This window comes from Coptis chinensis, chromosome 8 (assembly GCF_015680905.1).
Source record: "Coptis chinensis isolate HL-2020 chromosome 8, ASM1568090v1, whole genome shotgun sequence".
Classification (NCBI taxonomy): domain Eukaryota; kingdom Viridiplantae; phylum Streptophyta; class Magnoliopsida; order Ranunculales; family Ranunculaceae; genus Coptis; species Coptis chinensis.
In genome coordinates this window covers 8,543,900-8,566,649 of record NC_141463.1, presented here as the reverse complement: position 1 = coordinate 8,566,649, position 22,750 = coordinate 8,543,900, and the positions used below count along the sequence as shown (strand labels likewise).

The following is a 22,750-nucleotide window of genomic DNA, read 5'->3' as shown; positions in this document are numbered from 1 at the left end:
TAGAGAAAGGGAAGCAATACAACCTAGAAAGCATTCTCGTTCAACTATTACCACCCAGAAAGTACATTCTCGTTCAACTTAATACCATAAGAGTAGGCCCTGAGATTAGTCGAGGTGCATGTAAGCTGGCCCGGACACACGGTTAGCAAAGTTTGCAAAAAAAAATACTCAAAAGTGCTTCCCACCGATCTCTGTTCTGCTAATATGATTATAGTTTCCTAGGATTACATGCACTCTGACTATTGAGCTTTCAGATACAGTTATTCTTTGAATGGGATCTACTTCGCTTGCAAGCCAATGGAAACTAATGAAAATACTCCCTCAACCGATTCACACAGAATAACAACACTTCGGAATGCCAACAACCACTTCCAGTAAAAATAACAAACGGAAACAGTGTCAGAGAGATAAATTTAACAATCCTTATTTGAAACACTTTTATTCATAAGAAGAAAATATATACATCGTGCCCGATCAAAAGCATCTCAGACCAAACATACAACCGCCCATCACATGGCGAGCCAACTATCATACAATTACAAATACAACACTCCAGTTCAAATCCTTGTAAAAAATTAGGGCATATTGTCTGTGTGCTGGAAACGGAGCATGCAACCATCCCAGTATAAACAGTCATGCACCACACTTGCTGCTGTAGGTTTAGTAGGACTAATTACTCCATGAGATGACAGATATGTAGCACGTGCAATCAGCACTAACAGAAAGTCTGTTCCAAGGGATCACAAACCCCAGCTTTCAAACAGAATAATTATCTAATTTACTTGTTGTTGTAATAAATTAAACCCAGGCTCTTCAAATCATTTCATAACTCCTTCACAAAATTTTCATTGAACCAACATGCAATCCACAGTCAAGAACAATATCTGGTTGTTCACATACAATGCCCTTTGAGTTTACATTTTCCAGTCAATATAATCAACAACTTACAAAAGCAAGCCCTCTTGACTAGAAAACTCTGCAAGCTCAATGTAAAACAGTAAAGCTTAACATGGTAGCAGCACATCCAAAACCGACGTTGGGATCAGACAAAAATGAATAATCAACAGCATGAAGCAAGGAAGCAATTAACAAGAAGTTAAGTAAGGTAGTCGTTATGATTCACTTCTGTTGGAACCTCCGTTGCTTGGGTTTGAATCCAGTGATAAAGAACCACAACTTATTCTAAAATTGTTCTTACTTCGAACTGCTAAATATAAACAAACTTCAGTATACCAAAGATTATACTCAACAACACATAAACAACGATTTCTTTCAAGTAAATCTTGTACAAGAACCAACAGCTGACAGTAACTTAATAGAGAAGTGGGGAAATATAAAAAAGATAAAGGAATATTAAAAGGGTAGACTACTAATTAGCAGCAACACCATATCCTCACCCAAAGACATTGTTAATTAACCACACAAAACCTGGTCATTCCAAAAAAGAAGCTGCAAGAAGATTATCACAATATCACAAACAATTAGAAAACCAAAGGGTAATGTTTGGGGAAATGCCTGGTCACTGAATCTTATAGGATATACATTCTGGATCAAAGACATGGGAATAGTCGCGTAGTTTTGTAAATGATATTGCTTTTTCTCTTGTTTGCTTTTCAAATGAATATAGCCTTTTACTTTAATTGGATTACAGCTTCTAGGGAATTAATAAATCCAGTAGATGTTGAAAGGTGAAGGTGTCATTTCACACATTGAAGGCAATGTGCAATTTCATTAAATATATACCGCCCCATTGCATTCTATACGCAGAAAAATCAGAAGGCACTGGTTTGCAGAAGGGAATGGTAGCTTCCAGTACGTGTCAGGCCAGGCGTGTAACTTCAGAATTAAATAGGTAGGATGAGATATTCCACAAGAGTACACCAAGAAACAAACACAGACATTATATTCCACCCCAAAATAGCAAACGACAACTGGAGTCATCAAACTAGCCTACCAGAAATACCATTTTCACTACAAAATTTCGGAGACTAAATGTTACCATTATATTTCATGTACACCATATTGCAGAGATAAGGATAATAGAGAACGTTTCGGCAGAAAGATGGCCCACTTCAGGTATCACTCTCTGTGCACAAGTCAAATACAGTGAATGCGGAGTACATACAGATGCCTTAGTCCACCACAACTGTCAATAATAACACGGGACAGGTTATTACATTATTTTGAAAAATATGACTATTAAGTCGGATAAGATATACTACAGGTACAACCGTCACTAACATAGTAGTTTATATGCGCAACGATGCATGTAGGGTCATTTCAGAATGTGCGGATGGCTACTCAACTAAATACGGATTACCAGACATGCTGGTCAATTAATGATTTAGTAGATATCAAGGAAAACATGTACTTTATTATCAGAATTTTACTTCCAATATGACAATATCAATAGAACTTCATAATTTCATATTACTCAAACAGTCATCATTTCTGCCTGTTTGTGTAATATGGGTGGCATTGTAAAATTGTCGGGAAAGATAATTAAACAAGAGAATGCTTACGTGGGCATTGAAACTCCCCGGCTCCTTCTCTACTACAATGCCTCGGGTCACCTAGTTTAACCGGTAATACATACATGTATTTAATCATTACAAAATTCATGGCGCTGCTCCACTCGTTGGTAATTGGTTTTGAACTGGATGTCCTAATTTTAGGATTACTGAGCTGGGCAGTTGTCTCTAAGTAGAAATAAATAAATAAAATAAAAATAAAATATGATGACCATAAAAGTTTGTTTCCATGACTGACAACCCTTTGGTCTGTGGGGGTCATACTGTCATACCTCTGTGGAGCCTGTAGATGTTACATTTATTTTCTTTGTTTGTTTGTTCCTCCTTTTCTTCTCTCTTTCGAGCTTTAGATCCTTGTACTAGTAGGACATCTCATCCTACTCTCTTTTGATAGGTTTCATAATCATAATAAACTTTATTTACCAATAAAAAAAAAGGTGTCAGAAAATATCCACATAAAATGAGCCCTTAATTCCTTGTGTAAGCCCACTTTTGGGTTGGGGTGTCTCTTGGGATGGCTATGTATGCTGGCCGTGTGTGTGTGTGTGTGTACAGAGAGAGAGAGAGAGAGAGAGTAAAACTAATGAAGGCCGCACATTCTTTTCTCTCTTCTCCAAATTTTTGTCGTTTTCTCATATTCAAAAATTAAAATATAATTAACTGAGCCAACGGGCAAATCTTTGATGCTATGAGCACAAACACTATCTAATCCCTCAAGTTAACAGCACATGTACATGAATTCAGCATCGGAGAAGTGAGTTACCAACTAAACAGTAAGGGAAAAATAAGTAGACTAATAACTTAAAGCCAGTCATGAATAACAAAAAAGAAATATTGAACAAGAAAACGGCACTCACCTTTGCAAAACGGGAAAGGAAACTAAAGCATTCTTTCTAGATAACCTGGGTAGACACATTTGATGAAAGAAGTGTTCCCCTGAAGCCTTCCTCTGCAGGCTGAACCTCCATCTTTTGTTCCGAAAGTTCATCTAAATTCCATGGAGATATATGTTAGTTCAAAACAACTACAAGCATTTCACCCAGCTTCTGCTATGTATCTTGTATATATATGCATAAAGCCCTACGCCACATTTTATACAGAAGTTTGATGCATCTTTCTGAGCCACACCATATTTTTGAACCCAGATTTTATTGCTCATCTCGGCACGAACTATAGCCTCACTCATTTATCAGCGTTATCAATTGTACACACAAATACATGCATGCACAAACACGTGGACACACAAACAATAGACAGACTTGCCCATGTATCCACCTGTGCATTCAATAATTCAAAATAGCATATACTGATATACATATATCTTAGCTAGTTCTATTGTTGATATGTACCTGCAATGTCGCGATTTTCATGGATTTCGGAGTCCTTAACCCACAGAACATCTCCAGGGAATATATTCAAGTCAGCTAGAGTAGCAGATTCATCTTCAATTTCCCTGTTGCCTTTGTGGAGTATCTGATTTTCCTTGACAACCTGTCAGTTAACTTATATTTATAAGAATGTCTTCCAGGTACTATAAAACCACTACATAACTCCAGCTTTATGTGACAGCATTCAGCAGGCTCATTTGAAACTGAAAACAAGTGTGCTGAGAGAATTCAGAGAGTATGAAGATTGACAGATTTACGGAGTTCCATTTGAACATGAACGACGAAAGCAATGTCAAAAAGTGTAGAACAAACAAGTCAACTTCCATAGAGAAGATCATAGAAGAATATTTATTTAAAATTTCGAACTTTGTTGAAATGATATAATGAAAAATAAATAAATAGAAAAAGATAACTTAAACCCCCTGACCGAATAATCACAGAGCTATCATGACAACACAAGAATGTAAATACTGCGTTAATGTCCAGGAGAAAATTGTTTCAAAATCTTTGCAATTAATTGAAACAATTTCAGTATCTCAAAATGTTCTGGTTTGAGCCTGAATATAGTTTAAAGCATATTTAGTCAAGAAAATGTGGGAAAATCTACACACCATCAGGTTCCATACCGATCTTACTACATTGCATCGTTTAGTAAATGTTATATCTGATTATGACATGAACATGGAATCCACACAATATCAGGTAACTTCATCTGTGCAGTCAATGTTAATGGACAGCAGAGCAATACATATCTTATTCAACTCATAAAACTTTTCCAGGACACTTCTGATTCTTCTTCAAGGAAACCCGAGCTGAAAGATTATACAAGTTGAAAAACGAAAACCAAGGGGAGAAAGAAGATTGCTCAGATAAAGATTATTTTCTTTTAGCCTACTCCAACTACCAATTTTTAAAATCAAAACCAAGATTACCAACAGATCTGACACCAACAAAAGTTATACACGTCCAAAAAAATTATCTGAACAAACAGACACCACACAAAGGAAGAAACCCTCTCATAGTTAATGATGCACATGGAATACAGATAGATTATTATTTAATATACCAGATGATACATGATATTGTGTCCAAACATATACAACTCTAATTACATATGACGCTTTGTGAAGATAATATCCTCACTTAAAATCAGCTTCTTCTAGAATGAGGTGATTTTGTAAGGGTAGTTTCCATGGTCAAAACAGACATCGAGGTGGGCTTCATACAGTTTAATACCTGTGTGCTATTGTGTATATGTGTGATTATCAAAGACGACTTACTCCAAAATATTCCCATATCATCAATTTCAACTGGTAGATAGATGTGGAGCCAGACACCGTCAAGTTTATACTGTTTCCGTTTGACGTCTTCCTTGAACGCTTGGAGACACGACGATCTGGCTCGGAAATGGCTCCAGAAGCTTCCACAATAGATTTAGGAGCTTCTTTACCACGCACAAGATGGACACATATCTCTTCGTTACAGTACTGGAGTTTTTGCAATAAATGATGAGTTTCTTTCTCCCCAACACAGTCCTCGCAAACCTAATAAATTGTACAAATAATTAAGTTAAAACAGAAAGAAATGTAAACCAAACCAAGGCCACGTGAGAATCCAGAGCTAACAAAGAAATCTGATACATTAACCTACCCCAACAAGAAGACAGAAAGAACAAAAGGATGCAAACCACATAATAGAACAAAAATACCAAATTTATTTAGATATATACAATGTAGTCACTACCAGCTATAGATCTCTACAATAAGTTCTGAGGAGGTGTGCCACTATTATGCACCTATACCTGGGGTTTTCTGTATCAAAGGTGTCACACAGTATATCATATCTTTGCCTCAATTTTTTAGTGCATAAACAGTCTAATCATAAGAGCAACGATGCAATTACCTCTCGATCAGTCTTAATAAAAGGTTCTCTAGACTCAAGCTCATTATTCAGCTCATCATTTGAAGGACTCAAGTCAACCTCTGAGATTTGCATCTCTTCACAGGATCCAATAACTTTCTTTGTCCCACAGTTCCTGAATTCAATTTGAGCAGATATGCCATCCCACTCTGTACCATCCCACTCTTGACAGAAGAACTTCCAATCACTCTCCGTGATAAGTGTCAAACCATCTGTCTGGTATTCAAGATGATCACATAATCCACTATCAGAATGTTACAGGAAAAAGATTTTGAATAAAGAGATGGAATATAAAACCACAAAATCAGCAAAATGAAAATATATAATATACTTGGAGATTCTAACCACGGGGAGAGCAGAAGAACAAGGAACAGTGATAAGATATGCCTACATTCCCTTTTTTTTCCTCCCAGAAACAACAACCCCCCCCCCCCCCACAACCCACAACCCACAACCCAACCCAAACCTTTTTTTTCTTTTTTGCCTTCAATACTATAATCAAAACAACCCCTTCAACGTCAAAGTATGCAGAGACCGTTCACCACAGTTTTAGGCAAGATAAGAGTTAAGAAGAGCTCACAGAAGCAATTGACTGAACATGTGTACACTACTCTGTCAAGTGCGATGATAAAATCAAGTTGACAAAGGAAAAGTATTACATATACTTACAGGAGATGCCCTCTGGAGGATGGAACCACGCTTCCAAAACAGATCAGGTGCCCTTTCTAGCAGCCTTGAATGCTGCCATACAAAAAATCTCATTAGAAAATAACAGTAAACCTGATCAAGAAACTAAAGTACTAAACAGAAGAACATGTTACACAAAATAATAAAATGATTATGATGATGGCATAGCTTAAAAATACTAATGATGAAGATAACCGTGATGAGCAAGGCATGCATCTCAGTTATTTATAAAGATAAATAATAAGAAAATAAACAGGCATGAAATCACGTCTTACATCGTTACATTTAAGTGAATCAATCACACTCTCCAAACTTTCAGGTTCAGCAGATGATGACATATTTTTTCCGCACACTGTAATGTAACTTCTCCATTTTGCCAACCATGATGAAGGCAATAAGTAATAGTTACATCCAGGAGAAAGTGCAATATTTTTTCCCTGGAATAACCTCTCATGATTTTGACGTTGTTTGAGCTTTGTTTCCCTGCAACAGTAAAATGAAAACAACCTCCTAAACAAAATACACAAAAAAGGAAAGAGAGAAAAAAAAAACCCATAAACAACACAAATCCCCCTAGTGGTGAAAGATCTAAATCCCCTGTTATACTGAACCGTATCCAAGTTTACCTAAGCCTGTCTTCAGAACATGCCACTTCTGTTAGTTCAATACTACATATTGCACATATTTCCGAGTCCGACGGAAAACATGAACATCCCACAGGATCATCAGGTTTCACTATATTAGCACTTTCAACAAGGAAGAGCCAAAGGTTCTCAGGAACCAAGACACGCTTTGCCCCAGAAGCTTGTTCTGGTGTCAGTTGCCCATGTGGGCACCTAATTGAAGCTGTTGGTCCAATGTCAGATTCACAAGGGAAATCAACATTTTTTCTCCTCAACCATTGTGATAACCTGTGAAGGAAAACAATTCACACCAACGCATAACAACCAAATAAACCAATCAGAGATTGCAATAGCATCATAGGTCTATCAGTGGTCAATTGGGTTTGACCTAGATATAGCAGGTAAATAGGACAAGAGTAAAGACACTCATGGCAGACCAGACATGCAATATTCACCTGGCACTGACTATTCGTACAAATCAGTTTGGCTAAAAAGAAACAGGAGAGAAAGCAAGAGAAAACAATGACGTGTTTTGTTTTTGTTTCTTTCCATGTTATCAAATCGATTGTTTTATACCTAAGTCTGTTTATACAGAATACACTTCACTGAAATAACAGAATTATGTAGCAAGGTTGACCCACACAAACGAGTCACTTGACAAAAAAGCATGAGCAAAATCGAAGAAACAGAGCATTTATGAGAAGAAACATACCATGCCTTGGAAACAAAATACAGGGGGGAATCAAAATTCTTTCCAGCATGTGCAGCCTCCGCAATATCTCTCATCGCTTTCCTTTGATACCGATAGTCATCAGCACGAACTGCATTATTGGCTCCATCCATGAGGCACTTGCGGCAGAAGTCACTATCAGTCAGCGTTGGCCCTCCGTCGTACTGGATATGAAAGTGCAGCACAAGTCAGCAACATAGCCATCATAGGAAAGGCCAAGCAGAGAAGATTCATATAAATATCATATATCTACGGCAAAAAAAAAATAGATCAAAGGCTACTTCATATAGTGAATAGTTGATGATGTCAATCTTTAACCCAGGAAAACCAGTGGAACATTAGGATTATAGTCTTTATAGACAGGGTGGCTTTGATGATTCTTTTTCTTTTGACAAGTCAAGAAAACTTTACATAGTTGAGAACAGATAACAAAATAAGTTACGATGAAGTCAAGACTACTCAAAAAAATAAATAAATAAATAAAAAGGCAAAAACAAAAAGAGAGAGAGAGAGAGAGAGAGAGAGAGAGAAGCCTTTTTCAAGCCTTTTTTCTTGACGACCATAGGTTGAAGATAATAACCACGAGCCAGCTACTCTCACCATCACAGGACCTTGCCGCAAGTTATTAACGAAATAATTTATTTTTATAAAAGTACTGAAATTATGTTGATTTTCTTTCTTCACTTATAAGAAGGAAAATAAAATAAAATCTAATAGAAGAAGAAAATTAAGAGAGAAAATGAGGGGGGGAAAAAATCAAATTGGCTGTGTAAAACAGTAGCCACTCAATCACAAAAGCAAACTAAAGAAAAGAATGGCACTAGCTTAGCCACCCTTTATATACATAACTCTACCATCTAAACAAAGAACTATCAACAAGCTTCCCCAAAGCTTTGAACGTATTCCTTACAAGAAAAGAAGGCTCTCAAACTCAACTGCGAGTCTGCGACAAGTAAAATTTCCGACCTTCCTTCAGAGCATATATGTTTCTTTAAAGCCGCAATCCGAAGTTCCAAACTCGATCTTCTTTTAGATAAAAAAAAAAAGCACACTCGTTGAGCAGTTCATGAAATCACGACTTCGGAAACACAGATTTGAAGAGCTATAGTGACAGAGATTCATGTGGATACCACGAGTTTTTAGAAACAAAGCTCTGGCCAAGATATTTCTAACTACATATTTTACTTGAAATTAATGAAAAGGAACAGCAAAAAAAAAACAATGATACTGTGCAGTATCAGACATTGGTAGACGTACATACTAAAAAATACTTATTTTTAATGTAAAATTCAATATATATTTATTTATTTACTCTGGAGCGATTGCATCAACACTTAAAGAATTAGCCAGTAGTTAATTGCTTAAGACCATACCACTTACAGCCATAGATGGATATTGTACTACATGCGCTACTAACATAAAGAATAAAAACAAAGCAAACATACATGTTTAAACTGTTATACCAGGCAACTTTTATTAATTCCTACAGAATCAAGAAGCTGTCCAAGGGGATATCTTACTAATGCATTGACCTAAAAGAAAGCAAAAAAACAAGAAATGATAGTATCTCTACAAGAAGACAAACTCTCCAATCAATGAATGAAGGGGTGAGCAGAAACCAAAACAAAAGAAGGATGATTAGGGTTGAGTACAAATCGAAAGTTCTTTAAAGAAAGAAAAGGATGTGTTCAACTACGTCTACAGCAAACTTGATTGAGGAAAGTCTAACACGATATGGCGGCGTTTCGAATAAGGAACAAAACATACTGAGAAGAGACTGATAAAATTGTCCACAAGAAGAACTCTTCTGAAGCAAGTTAAAATAAATTAATGCAGCCAACCAAAAATTATTTTGTACAAGAGCCCTCATTCTCTTTAGAAGATCAATAACAAGACATTCTCTGAAGTCCATAGTCAATATTATTCATGCAAGAACTAGTCAACACATTAAAAAGTAACGCTTTCACAGACAAAAGACGATCTGTGCTCTATAATTTAATTTTGAGAATTCTTTTGTATTTCCTCCAAGAATTAAAATAGAACCGATCTGAGCAGAACAAATTATTGGGGGATATCAAAACAACAAAGAGAGACATTTAAAAGGATCACAAACATTGAAACGTTGTTTTAATACATAACCACAACGTGGAAGAGTAATATCAGACATGAAGAAAAGTAGAGTTTTAAGAAGAGATAGATATCATGAATAAAATTGAGCAACCATGTACACTATTCTAACAGGTCGTTTTGAAACCAAAACAGCAAATACCTTCGAATGCAGCGTGGTCCAAGCTGCAGGTGACAACCGCTTCAATAAACCCCCCTTAGAAGCTGGAACTTTTTCATGCGAGCATTGAATTGAGGTGTTATCAATGGCACTGCAATAATACAAAACTAAGCTATAAGACCTCTTTCAGCACTGGGAAAACCCTACCGATCATAGACTCGTACAAATACATTGAGTGTTCTACTTTCGACAAACAATAAGATTAGAACGCAATATTAAAGGAAACAATCAAACACTCACAAACTTTTTGAACAAAATAAAAAAGACAGAAACCAGAAAACAAACAAATTTATAGCGACAAATATGGAAGTACATATCCGCACAAACCAAACTTATGTTAGACACTTATCCACTATATCCCTATTTGCTACCCCCGAGACAGTTGGGTGCAAGTACTTCGAGTGAAGTCTCTACCAGGTGCAACTTATATACATATCACAAAGGACTTCAAAAGCTCAAGAAATTAACAACAGTTTTTCCATCTAAGGATCTCCAAAGCTCAAGTTTTTTTTTAAGGATCCCCAAAATTAACAAAATATAGAAGGCCGTTCAAGAATTGAACTCTGGACCTCTCGCACCCTAAGAGAGAATCATACCACCAGATCAAATGACCATGTTGTTGATTGAAATTTTTCTTTCTTATCAGTAAAGATAATTGTAACCATAAAGATTACATTAGCACTTATACAATTAGCAAGAAGATAATTGTTCAAAACCAAAGATCACCCCCGATGCACCCAAAAGAGTAAAACCCAAACCAAAAAAAGCAGGGTTTTAACCGTTGGTAAATCATTCTAAGAGAAACTTGATAAGACTCTGTCGACCAATAGCATTACCAGGTAGAAGACATCCACCCCCACCAAAAAGCAACCAGTTTAGACTAATAGATGGTGAGAAAAACAATTGAGTAAAACAGGAACATGGCTACTTGCGTGACAGAATCCAAAATTCACATTTTAAATTACCAGTAACCCAAAAATATTACTATCTAGACCTCAACTGTAATTCATAGAATGCCATTCCAAGACAAGGACGGGTTCCAATCAAACTATCTAAGTAGATAAAATTTCTTATAATTCATATACTTACAGAGGAGTAACGTTATCAGCCCATTGGCGAAGCCAGTCTGTAGCGATCCAGAAGAATGGCTCTTCAAGAGAACGTACGGGGGCTTCGGAAAGAATTGATCTCACTTCTTGTCTTCTTTCGGTGATATGATTCGACTCCTTCTCCCTTTTTAGTTTGTAGTCTTCACAGGCCTTAATGTATGATGCATTTATTTCTTGTACCTCTTCAAGAAGATGAAATGGAAGGGCCTCACTACTGTCATCAGATACCAGCACTCCACTATTATCCATATCACTGCATGGGTTCTTTGTGTACTTCTTAAGATGTCTACGAGTATACATCAGCATGTACGCATCAGCAGATGAAAACGTCTCTACATGATGAATGCTTTTAGAATCAGATGAACTTTGTCGACCATTACTAGCATGATTCATATTCGAGGCATTGTTAGTTTGTTCAGACAACATCGACTCCGCAACCGACTCAATCTGCAAAGGATTAGTCTTTGAAGTTGAAGAGCCTTCGCCGAAGGGGTGGGACCCCAACTTGGTAACTTGTTCATCGTCAAATTCCCACCACAGCCCAGTGCGCTCATCCTTAATGTGTGCAACATAATGACCACTGTTTACAGCTGTTCCTTTGTGAATCAGTACAGCAGATAAGTCAAACATTAGCTCCTTCAACTGAAACGGCTTGCACAATCGCTGTCCCATATCCAATTCTCCAGGAAAACTGAATGTTGAAGTTAACTTTTTCTTCATTGTGGTCTGTAAAAGAGAAGAAAAAAAATACTAATACACATTAGCAACTATGGATTTAATTAGAAGACAAATGCATACTGAAATCAATTTTGTACTCAAGTATGCTGAAGAAGATAAATGAACCACCAACAAAACCTCTGTGACTAATTTAGTAATCATAAAGACGATCTGTAGATAAACTTTTCCAGGACCATCTTTACAGCCATGAAAGTACCTTCTATTTAAGGGATGTACGAGACAAAAGGGAAAATATACAAGCAGTGCATTGAGAACTGATGGAAACAAAATGCAGTAATAATCTGCTATTCTGCTATTATGAGACCTAAGTGATATTGAAACATGTATCGGTATTGGAAACGGAAACGGGTACGAAACAATCGACGCAGCGAAATACCAAAAATTGAGGCTTCAATATGTCCATGTATTGTATCCGAAACGCATACATAGACGTGTTTGGAAATATTTGTGAAAATATAATTTTTGATAACTCAATGTTACATATGTAGTGAGACATAAAATTCTGAAGTGTGGTGTACAGTCAGGGGTGATCGACCATCTTCCTTATTATATAGATCTCAAGAAGAAGAACCCTGACATAGTATCCTGATTTTTCACCTCATAGATCTCAGATTGAACCAAATGATGAGATTGGGGAGACTAGGACTCTATAACAGATTACTCTGGGAAGTACAAGAGCAACTGAAAGTAATGGCTGTATTAGAAAGAAAAGCATCTTCTGAATTGGGAAATCGATCATCCCTTTTTGGGACTTCTTGTTCGTTTCCATTGCTTATACCCTTTATGTTACCTTTGCTTGGTTCTCCAGTATCCTTTGACTTTAGTAACAGCATGCATCCAAAGGCCGAAACAGTTTAAGAATGTCTACTTAAATATATTGCATCTAAATATTGATAGCTATGAATATCAACCTTGAATAATATAAGGTAAGTACCTTTGGGAGAAAAACACAACGTTTTAGCTGGAAATTGAGGAAACCAGGCAGTGTTTGCAGCTTAATGCAACGGGTAGCATCAACTCGTGAACCACAGGATTAACAGAAATACTGATTGTCTCCACATAGTTCTTCCACACTGAGGTAATCATCTAAACTCTCATGTAAGTTTTTCAAACCTTTGATGTTTAACTCAAGTTCATAAAAGTCTTCCAACTTTGAGGAGGCTTCTGACTCTTGTCCACACTTTGAACACCTATGGAAGGGTAAGAAAGGCAACTAATCATTATTTGATTTACAACAACATCCCAGGGAGAGAGAGCTACAAATGATAGTCAACTGACAGATATCATTACCTGTGAGTGCAAGCATATAGAAAAAAAAATCTTACAAAATGTTAAAAAAGTATAAGGATGCAAAACAGAGTGTGTTTACAATACACCATAACTAAAATAAAACCACCATAATCAAAAAGACCATCACTCCAGGAAAAAAAAAAAAGCAAGCCAGTAACGGCAATAATTCATAAGAAGTTGTATCTAGGTTTGGTGTCTAACTGAAACTTTTTTGACCAACATATAATTGCTGAACCCTTTACTTCAAATTTGCATGTAAATAGCAAAAGCAAAGACTAATGCTTAAATTTCCGACTGCTGAAAAATTATAAAACATTTGCACTTTTCAACAGATGACCATCATAGATCATTAATTCTAGTTGGACAGAGAAAATGTTTCCAGGGAAGAGTACCAAAAATGTACTCAGATATATCTCTGCACGAGTAGATGATTTAAATAGTTAACTACCCTTGAGTTTGTATTCATCAAGAAAATGGCAATAACCTTCTCGCTATAAGTTATAATAATTGATTTATTGATGGTGCTTCCTGAAGTATAAATTATGGCAGAACCTAAAGCTTCATAACTGGCTTTGCATCAGAATGTATCGGCATTTGCATGAGTATTACTTTTCTTATCTCCCAATATGGTGCAGGTTATGCTAGGTCAATGAAAATTTTCACAGCATCATAGTACGCACAACCGTGTTCCCCAATAGGTAATCTTATCTAGAATATATATCCCATTGTGGTTCTTAGGGGAATGCAGTTCGTAAGGAAACAAACCAAATAGATTATGGACAGGATGCCGCCATTAATACAGTTAAAGAAAATAAACACAATTCAATGTTCACCATGAGTCAGACACAACAGAACCAACTTACCGGGTCACATGCGACACACTTCCACGAAATAGATCTTGAACAATAGTTCTTGCCTTGGGAACTTTAGAATGGCTTAGGGACCGTTCCAGTAAAGAAAGAAGTAATGTGAGGAATTCATGGCTATCCTGCTGTACACCATTGTCTAACTCCAATGTCTTAATGAATGGAGCTGAATCAATATAAGCCCTAATACTGGAATGCAACTGAACAAAAAGTCGTGCAAGTTGATCCAACACAGGATGTCTATCCAACAAATCAGGCTCAACACAAAAAACACCTAGCCTGAATGATGTGTTCATGTAAAGGCACTGAAGTATACTATTAGCATAGCATGTCGCACCCAAATTAGTCAAACCTGCAGGTGAATCAACAGATTCACGAAGATCCTCACATGGATCTGGACCAAGAGCAAGAATAATATCTGACATCTTCTGCCATAAGCCTGATTTCCGAGTTCCATTTGGAGGAGGAATCAACCCGCAGAAGCAATTTGGATTATCTTTTGAGTTTATACGGCATCCCTGACAAACTGGCTTCCGCATCATATAAAGCTGATGGATATCATTTTGGGTAACATCGCCTGTCATATGAATATTCCTAAAAACAAGAAAACACAAAGTAAACAAACATAGAAAATTGAACATTAAAGTTACTAAAAGCTACAGCCTAAACAAGAAGAAAAGTCAGAACCTCAAAATTTCAGATTTGAGCACGTTATCATCCTCAGGCTTATGCCTTTTGTTTTTTCCTCGGGTTGTTGGTCTACTCATTTTATAACAAACTGAACCGCGCTGGATTAGAATCTGCATTTAGATTTAGATATTAGAATCAGGAAGAAGCAACCCAGATCAAAAGCCATGTGTGCTTCTTATAAAATGATAAAATATAGGTTTTCTCACGATCATATGAAACTCAATCAATTATTTCAGTAACAGAGTTTCTGCAAAAGTATATATGTATTATTATGTAATATGTACGTAATAAAAAATAAAGATGATACTAAAAAAAAGTCAATCCATTGTGACCATTCACAAGAAGGTTAATCACTACTAATAGGATGACCTCCAAAGCATGGACACCTCTAAAATTCCACTGTCAGCGCCGCACACGTGTCCAACGCGGCACATGTGTGTCCCGCGTGCTAGTTTGGACACGGCATGGACGCGAACATGACTTATATAGTTATGTGAGATATCTTTATTACTGTTTATATTGTACCTCCGTTTATGAATCTTGAATTATTATGATATGACTTAGAATCTCATGTTACGTCAATATAAATAAATTTTAAAATATAATTTAATATCTGCATCCTTGCCATGTCCGCGTCCTACTTTTTTAGGAAATGCTCGTGTCGGCGTCTGTGCTTCATAGAGGATGACCAGGAGTATCATATACACAACAAAATCTCAGCCAAACCGCCCAAGAGTTAAGATATCATTACATATTTACATATAGTTTAAACAAATGACAATTCGTGAGTATCCAGAAGTCAATTTCTTCAAACCTTCTTGCCCATAGTTTTCTTCACCATTTGTAGAAAATACAACTTTTTCGTAAAATTGTAAAAAGTAAAAGGATCTTGTCAGAGGTACAATATATGATTTATATAGAAACTATTGGAAAAATCTTTACACCACGAAAACTACGCATGCACAGAGAATGAATTGAAGAAACGGCTTATGAACTAAATATTCACTGTGCACACATACCCTATTTCTGAACTTATTTCTAGTGGGGCCCTGAACAACTAAAAGTCTAGAACAAATCATTCACAAAATTGTGCCTCAAATTTCATACAATACTTACAGCACAAAACAGTAAAGAATCATTACATTGGCCTTAGCTATTAAATTGGAGAGAGTGATAACAAATTAAGTGAGGTGTATCTAGCAAATTATGATAAGGAAATTATTCTGGATAAAAATAATGATCTATTTATTCAATTTCTTCAGAGAAATGTTTTATAAATAAAACAAAAGTTTTGTGAAAGATAATAACTGTACCAATTTAAGGTGGAAACGATAGCACTTCTGTCTAAGGTGTAAGAATCATGTATGTAAAACTCGGGAATGATGTACTAACTAACCAAGATGCAAATGTGGACAGAGTACACGTTCCCCCCTTAAAATTACTTTGTTTACTAAACATCTACATGGAAGTTGCGAATTAAGCTCTAAACAGCTGACCATACAATGGGAGGACGAATTTCCTTACTTTGATATCAATCATTAATTCGTAATGAGCTGAAAATTTTGTTAATATATAGAACTTGGGACTCAGCAATTATCTTACTTGAACTTTAACTTGATGTCCTATAACAAAGGCGAAGGTATTCCAAATAGTAATTCCTATGATGCCCCTGTTTTTCAATTCTTAGTTAGCTTGAAATCTGAATCACTAAATCACATAAAAAAAAAAGCCGTGGACTAAGTAATTCCAAGAAAGCTCTCCACTATTACGAGAATCCTACCAAAACAGATAACAGCATTAAATGTTGAACGAACTTTCAACAATAATAGCAATAACAACGAATTCATTTACCTTAACTACTAAAATGGGATTCTTTTATCTGTATAGAGAATCTTTTGTCTATATGTCAATCTTTGACCCAGAAAATTGCTAAAAGTAAATACGGCATTATATTAATTTCAAGAATGAAGTATAAAACTTGAGCTGTATGAGTTTCAATTATACGACAACAACATAAACTCCGTATTAAACATATTCAGTACGACATTTTTGCTAAAATCAAAAACTTAAAGGAAAGTGAGTTGTTCTCATCTGAACACGTTCAAACAATAATTCCTACTTTGATTTTCCATAATTAAGCTAAAACTACTTTTTAAAAAACAAGAAGAAAAAAGTGAATTTATCTTCATAATTCAACACAACAGTCCGATCAAAAAATAAAAACACTCCTACTAAGCTATAAATGGCAGTTAAACTTACATGCAATTCCACACAAGACAACAAAACAACGATCAACACACAAACCGAAATAAAATATCAGTAATCAACACATTTGACAAAATTAGGGCAGAAAAACAGTGATCTTATCAAGTAAATTTAGGGCAGAACTGGAATTGTTGAGAGTAACGATAAGAGAAAAGGAGAGAGAATTTTTTTTACCAGAGAGAGAGAGTGACGTGGAGTGGTGAGGAGAAATTGTAGGGTTTTATTTAATTTTAATTTATAGTTTTAGTTGAGGAGTTATAATGGAAAGAAAAGCAGGGTTTTATTTGTTTTTTTTTTTGGGGGTTTGGGAAAGAAAACGGAGAGACGAGAATTTTGTGGGCGGGTCAGGGTGACACCTGTGTTTTCGGTTGCTAGTCCTGAGATTATGACGAGAGTCGACTCTTTGCTTTGTTGTAAACGGAATACTGTCCCGCCCAACCACATCCATATTTCCCCCCCTTCCCTACTTTTACTTTTGTTTATTATTTTCGTTTGAATATTATCAGGTAAACTATATATATTTTACTGTTTTAACTCAAACGATATTGATCATGTGTGAATTCTGATAATCAAATGGAAGAATAATGAGGTGAGAGAATCTAAATACAGATGTACTGTTCTAGTAGCAAACCAAGTTCTTACTTTTTAAGAGTCCGGGCAATTAAAGTTTTGAAAATAGTATATGAAAAAATGGTAAAAACTAAGGAGAACGCAAAAAGAGCGTAAAAAAGATAAAATTTGGGGAAAAAAAAGTGAAATAGAGCGCAAAAAGAACAGAGGAAGAACACATAAAGAACATGGGAAGGGAAGGAAATAAAATATAGATAAATATATGACACCAGTGCGTCGAAAAAAGAAGGTGGTTTATTGTTTTGTGAGGGAACGGAGATGTGTAATGAAGACGTATAGACAAAGTTAGATTTTCTTCAATTTGGAGTAAACCTATCTTCGTTCAGATAAATCGTAACACGATGCACAATCACAAAAATGAATAGAGAATAAGGAGAGACATTGAGATGTGTGAAGACTAACAAGACTGCTAACACGATAATAATGATATTGTTTTAAAAGTAAATGAGTTGTATACTTGCATATAATTACCATAAATTAGGTTGTAATAAACAATATGTATTATACGGAAAAAAAAATATAGACAAGGCAGACAAACATTTTACTGCATGATATATATAAATTGTAATAGTTACAGAGTAGTTTAAGCAATAAAAATAGGACGTTATGGATATCTGTGAGTGTATATCGTTCTTATGAATCTTGTATGGGCGTAAAGCGTATTGTTTGTGATGCTCAATTTGTACTAGTAATGTTTAGCTAACGGAATATGGGGTTTGCAATCACATTTTGTAGCATTGAAATCTAGCAATGTGTTTATGATGCTCGATTTGCCAACCAAATTAGAAACGGCTGAGAAGTGTTAGAAGTGTAGTTGTAGAATAAAATATTGGTAATTTTTAAGGGTCATTTGGCAAGATGAGCGCTTTCCAGCTACACCAAACAGAAAAAAAGTTTAATGCACAGTTAAATCCTATGCAATCATTGAGGGAAATTTGTACAAATAATAAGTATGTGTTGCCTGTAAATTTTGTTTATATTAACAAGACTTTAAATTTTGTTATTCATTTAGTGGTAGTGTTAACTAAATGATTATTGGGGAAAAAAAAAGGTAGTGTTAACTAAATTACTAAAATATATAGTTCGCATATTAGACAATGACAATGTTAACAACACACTAAATTATAGAGCGCACCAAAAATATGAATTGTGAGTACAAACATGTGGAAAATATTTACCCAGTTTGAAAATGATGAAATTTGAGATTTCTTATGCGTAAGAATCGTCCGTTCATATTAATTTAATTACAAGTATGCAAACCGTTTTACATACCAATTTTTTTTCTAAAGCCTTGAATCCCGTATTTCGAGATCGATAGTTAGCATGGTTTATTTGGATTATATTATAATTGGCAACTGTAATTATATAGAGAAGGCTCATCTATTTTGTTTTTATTATTATTTTTTAAATAGGAGATAATTATGTTATTTAAGTGACATTATGGAGGTTTTTATAATTTTTTAATAAAAGAGGATTTGTTATAATTTCAGTGAGAAAAATGAAGAATAATTATATAATTTAAGTGACATTAGGAAGATTATTCTAAATAATATTAATTGTTTTTTTGGGCGGAGGGGGCTAGTGTAGAGATTTTGTCTATCATTCGGTTTTTTACTTTCAAACCTTCAGCCATGTATTTCCATTAAAAAATGTTTCAAAATAAGTCCATCTTATGGTAGAGACCTACAATGCTACAACTATTCCATGTTGTACAGGTTAGATTGGATGATCTCATCCTAAAATGTGTAAATTTACAGCTCCTTTAAAAAGAAAATTATAAGAAGATGGATGAATCGGAAGAATCTTCCACTTAATCATTTTAAAGGAAACCATCCCTTCATTAGTCATACAATCACAATCTTCCACATTTCCCCCCCACGTTTTTCTGCAATTTCTTCTTGGTGCTCTTACATGTTACAACTTACAACAACTTTTCCTCACTGTACAGAGTACAAACCACCTCTCCATGCTAATAAGATTGTTTAACTGAACAAGCAACAGCTTGTGCCCAATGCCTCAGCTTTGTCTTCACATGTTGCGGATCATCCCCTGTACTCAAGAATAGTCCTAGTTAGGAAGTTACAAAACTACCTAATGAAGAAACTAGGTGAAACAAGGAAAGCTGAAAACAAAAGTCAAGGTTCATTTACCTTAGAGAAACTCATACAATTGTCCATACGTAAATAGGCCACTAATTTCCTTGCAAAGTGCAATTCTATTCCTAGCTAATTAAATATTGAATTCAGCTGACAACATACCTATCATACTCTGCCCTTGAGCTCACATATCACATTAATTAATAAGAAAAAGTCAAACAACCTTAAAGACAAACAATTCTATGTTAATCTTAGAAGAACAAGTACTTTTAACCTAAAAGGCTGAAACTAGCCACTTAGTTTTAAATAATTATAAATCGTTCTTTTGCCGGCTCTGCTAAAATTTATGATTCTGTTACGCTAGTTGGAAAGAACACCTGCCCAAGCACTCGAAATAAATTTTCTCATCCCCAAGACCCCAACATTTATTTATTTGTTTTTAATTTCTTCATTTTTTTTTCAAAGAAATATCTTGACACGCAGTACTAATTCATTACTACGAGTCTACGAAACTAGAGTGTTAATCGGTACTCAAACGTTATGTGACTTTTGTAAAATTTACTCGTAGCAATTTGGCCCAAATATCAACATGGTTGTATACTTTAATACTTGTATGGTTGTATTGCAACTTGCAATATACCAGGCTCAAATTCGCTTATTAGGCCTCCGTGGGTAACTAAATTCATGGAGGCCTAAAAGAAAAACAAACACTTAAAATCAGAATATTTCAAAAGCCATGCAAGATGCAAGCAAAATTGAAACATTATATTGAGGGTCAGAATCACGTACCAGGATTACAAATCTTCCATGAATCAGGTTCACTCCTTGGACTATTAAGAGAAGACAAAGAACGTCTACCGGAAGAAGATGCGCTCGGAGTTGAAACAGGACTAGGCGAAAATTGACGATTAACAGCAAAATACAAATCCAAAGCAGGCAATGTATTAGTAAGTTCCTGACCATCTTCTTCATTAAACCCAAAACCAAGATCAATACACCCTTTAAGCTCATGGAGATCTTCATCCGTAAGCACTGACTCATTGAAACTCCCTGAATCATCGAAACTATTCTTCCTACGTTTTTGACTCAATAAAAATTGACGACGTCTCTTTTCCCAAGCTATATCTCGTGGAGTCTCACACATGGACAATTGTTTCGACAATCGTTTACGTTGGTTTCTAATTAATGGACTTGTTAATGCCATGTGACGTAATTCTTCTAACTCGGATTCGGGCTCTTGTTCATCAGAATCCGTCATGGGGAATGACGACGATGATAAAGACGAAGATGAAGATAAAAATTGAGCATGTTTTTGTTGCTCTTCCATGTTTGGTTCCATGGAAGAGGTGGTAGGGTGGGGTACGCTGGCTGAAATTTTTGGACCAGTTTCTTCTTTTATGTTTAAACCGCCCGACCAACCCAAATTAAAGGGGTTAATGAGAGATTTAAATGGAGAAATAAGCGAATAGTACGGTGAGGTTGTGATTTGGACCAGTCGAATTTAACTACTATCTAGTTGAGTTACATACTAATATAACTGTAATTTGGTTTTGAGCTCTACTTATTTTAGGAACTGTAATCAGAGATTTGGGTGTTTAACCAAATTAGTTTTTCAGGACAGCAATCTTGTTCCTATAGATTAGGAAATTTATACAGATCCTACTAGACGATTTTGAGTAGTCATATATAGCTGGACATGTAGCCCAGTTATTTTGCTATTTGTTAGGAGAAGATAAATGTTTATAGAACTATTATAAGGACACCTGAGGAGGAATTAAAAAATTTCAAGGCCGTATTTCCCAGTACACATTTTCTATGTGCAACGCAAGTTCGTTGCATCTACACAAAATTGAATTGATGACATGTGATCCAAACAGTTAATGGGTAAGGTCGAATTGGAGAGCTTTTGATGAATTCCCATTTGCAAAGTTGTCGATTTGGTCATTTGCAAGCCTGCTCGTGGTCGACTACTCGACTCTAATGTTGGCATTGTGGTTGTGATGATATGAGCTATTGGACTGATGTCTATCAATTATTTTCGTCCTAGTTTTAGTTCGATATGATATACTACCAAGAAATGAGGCTTAGCCCCTTGGTTCTAATTCGTTGAGTATAAACTCTCTCCCATAGACCTAGGGGTGATAATTTGGCCCTCAGGCCCTCAACCCGGCCTGACCCGCCCTCAAAAATGCGCGTCAAAACCTTCAAAAGTTGGCCCTCACAGATTTGAGGGGCGGGCTGGCCCGGCCCTCATGCTTGTTAGGGGCGGGCTAGGGTCTAGGTTCTGAAGCATAGGCCCGGCCCGCATTTGGCCCTTCCAAGCCCTCACTTGGCCCTCAGTATTTTTTTTTTCGATAAGATATATTTTATTTTTTGACATTATATATATGTAAGGTACCACAATTATCCCTATTTGAACTAAATATTTTCACTACAATTATCCCTATTTGAACTAAATATTTTCACTACAAATGATGTTTAATAATAGTAGTTTACCACATATCATATGAGGTATTTTGTAATTTGAGTAAAAGAGTTCAAATATAAAAAGAAAAGTGAATTATGATTATTTTGTATAAACCCAAAATAGAGGTGATAATTTATGTATTATACTATATATTTGTGTAAACCCTAAAAGAAAACCATATTTTCTTGTTATTTTACATTATATTTATGTATTATACTATAATTATCTAAATTGTATAAAAAAAATTATTAAATTAGTTTTCAATAGGGGATAAATTATAACATAATATAATATATGCACTTTTGTAATTGATTTAATGATATGTATATAAGTCATACATAAAACAAATCCAACCTAACAACATAGTTAAGTATTAAAAATGTAGATATTTTAAGAATATCATCTCTTCCACCATCTCTATCTATTTTTTCTA

General features: G+C 35.5%; 3 protein-coding genes across 3 annotated transcripts; all 3 read right to left on the bottom strand.

Moving 5' to 3' along the window:
- Positions 1-1,884: 1,884 nt before the first annotated feature.
- LOC147479725 (ubiquitin carboxyl-terminal hydrolase 26-like) lies at positions 1,885-17,628 on the bottom strand. The gene is made up of 15 exons (XM_086575724.1): positions 17,299-17,628; positions 14,857-14,969; positions 14,167-14,763; positions 12,948-13,203; positions 11,256-12,001; positions 10,149-10,257; positions 7,862-8,043; positions 7,153-7,437; positions 6,802-7,009; positions 6,509-6,580; positions 5,822-6,055; positions 5,200-5,463; positions 3,881-4,022; positions 3,389-3,519; positions 1,885-2,146 (listed from the first exon to the last, which is right to left on the bottom strand). The coding sequence occupies exons 5-14, from the start codon at positions 11,993-11,995 to the stop codon at positions 3,425-3,427; spliced, it is 2,331 nt and encodes a 776-aa protein (XP_086431850.1). The 5' UTR covers positions 11,996-12,001; positions 12,948-13,203; positions 14,167-14,763; positions 14,857-14,969; positions 17,299-17,628; the 3' UTR covers positions 1,885-2,146; positions 3,389-3,424.
- On the bottom strand, positions 13,047-14,936 carry LOC147479726 (ubiquitin carboxyl-terminal hydrolase 26-like). Its single transcript, XM_086578482.1, has 3 exons — positions 14,857-14,936; positions 14,167-14,763; positions 13,047-13,203 (listed from the first exon to the last, which is right to left on the bottom strand). Exons 1-3 carry the CDS (start codon positions 14,934-14,936, stop codon positions 13,047-13,049), a joined length of 834 nt encoding a protein of 277 aa, XP_086434608.1.
- Positions 17,629-19,454: 1,826 nt separating the features above from the next.
- On the bottom strand, positions 19,455-21,250 carry LOC147479724 (uncharacterized). Its single transcript, XM_086578258.1, has 2 exons — positions 20,640-21,250; positions 19,455-19,803 (listed from the first exon to the last, which is right to left on the bottom strand). Exons 1-2 carry the CDS (start codon positions 21,187-21,189, stop codon positions 19,724-19,726), a joined length of 630 nt encoding a protein of 209 aa, XP_086434384.1. The 5' UTR covers positions 21,190-21,250; the 3' UTR covers positions 19,455-19,723.
- Between the last annotated feature and the right edge of the window lie 1,500 nt (positions 21,251-22,750).

Bases quoted from the DNA above. Each gene is read 5' to 3' on its own strand.
- LOC147479725 (XM_086575724.1), bottom strand. From the start codon at position 11,995: ATGAAGAAAAAGTTAACTTCAACATTCAGTTTTCCTGGAGAATTGGAT. The intron at 8,044-10,148 runs GTATTTGCTGTT...TTTCATATCCAG, and splicing joins GGACCACGCTGCATTCGAAG to TACGACGGAGGGCCAACGCT. The intron at 7,010-7,152 runs GTAAACTTGGAT...TTACTGTTGCAG, and splicing joins TGTTCTGAAGACAGGCTTAG to GGAAACAAAGCTCAAACAAC.
- LOC147479724 (XM_086578258.1), bottom strand. From the start codon at position 21,189: ATGGAACCAAACATGGAAGAGCAACAAAAACATGCTCAATTTTTATCT. The intron at 19,804-20,639 runs GTACGTGATTCT...TCTTGAGTACAG, and splicing joins ATGGAAGATTTGTAATCCTG to GGGATGATCCGCAACATGTG.
- LOC147479726 (XM_086578482.1), bottom strand. From the start codon at position 14,936: ATGAGTAGACCAACAACCCGAGGAAAAAACAAAAGGCATAAGCCTGAG. The intron at 14,764-14,856 runs GTTCTGACTTTT...TCTTGTTTTTAG, and splicing joins CTCAAATCTGAAATTTTGAG to GAATATTCATATGACAGGCG. The intron at 13,204-14,166 runs GTAAGTTGGTTC...ACCCTTCCATAG, and splicing joins AGTGTGTCGCATGTGACCCG to GTGTTCAAAGTGTGGACAAG.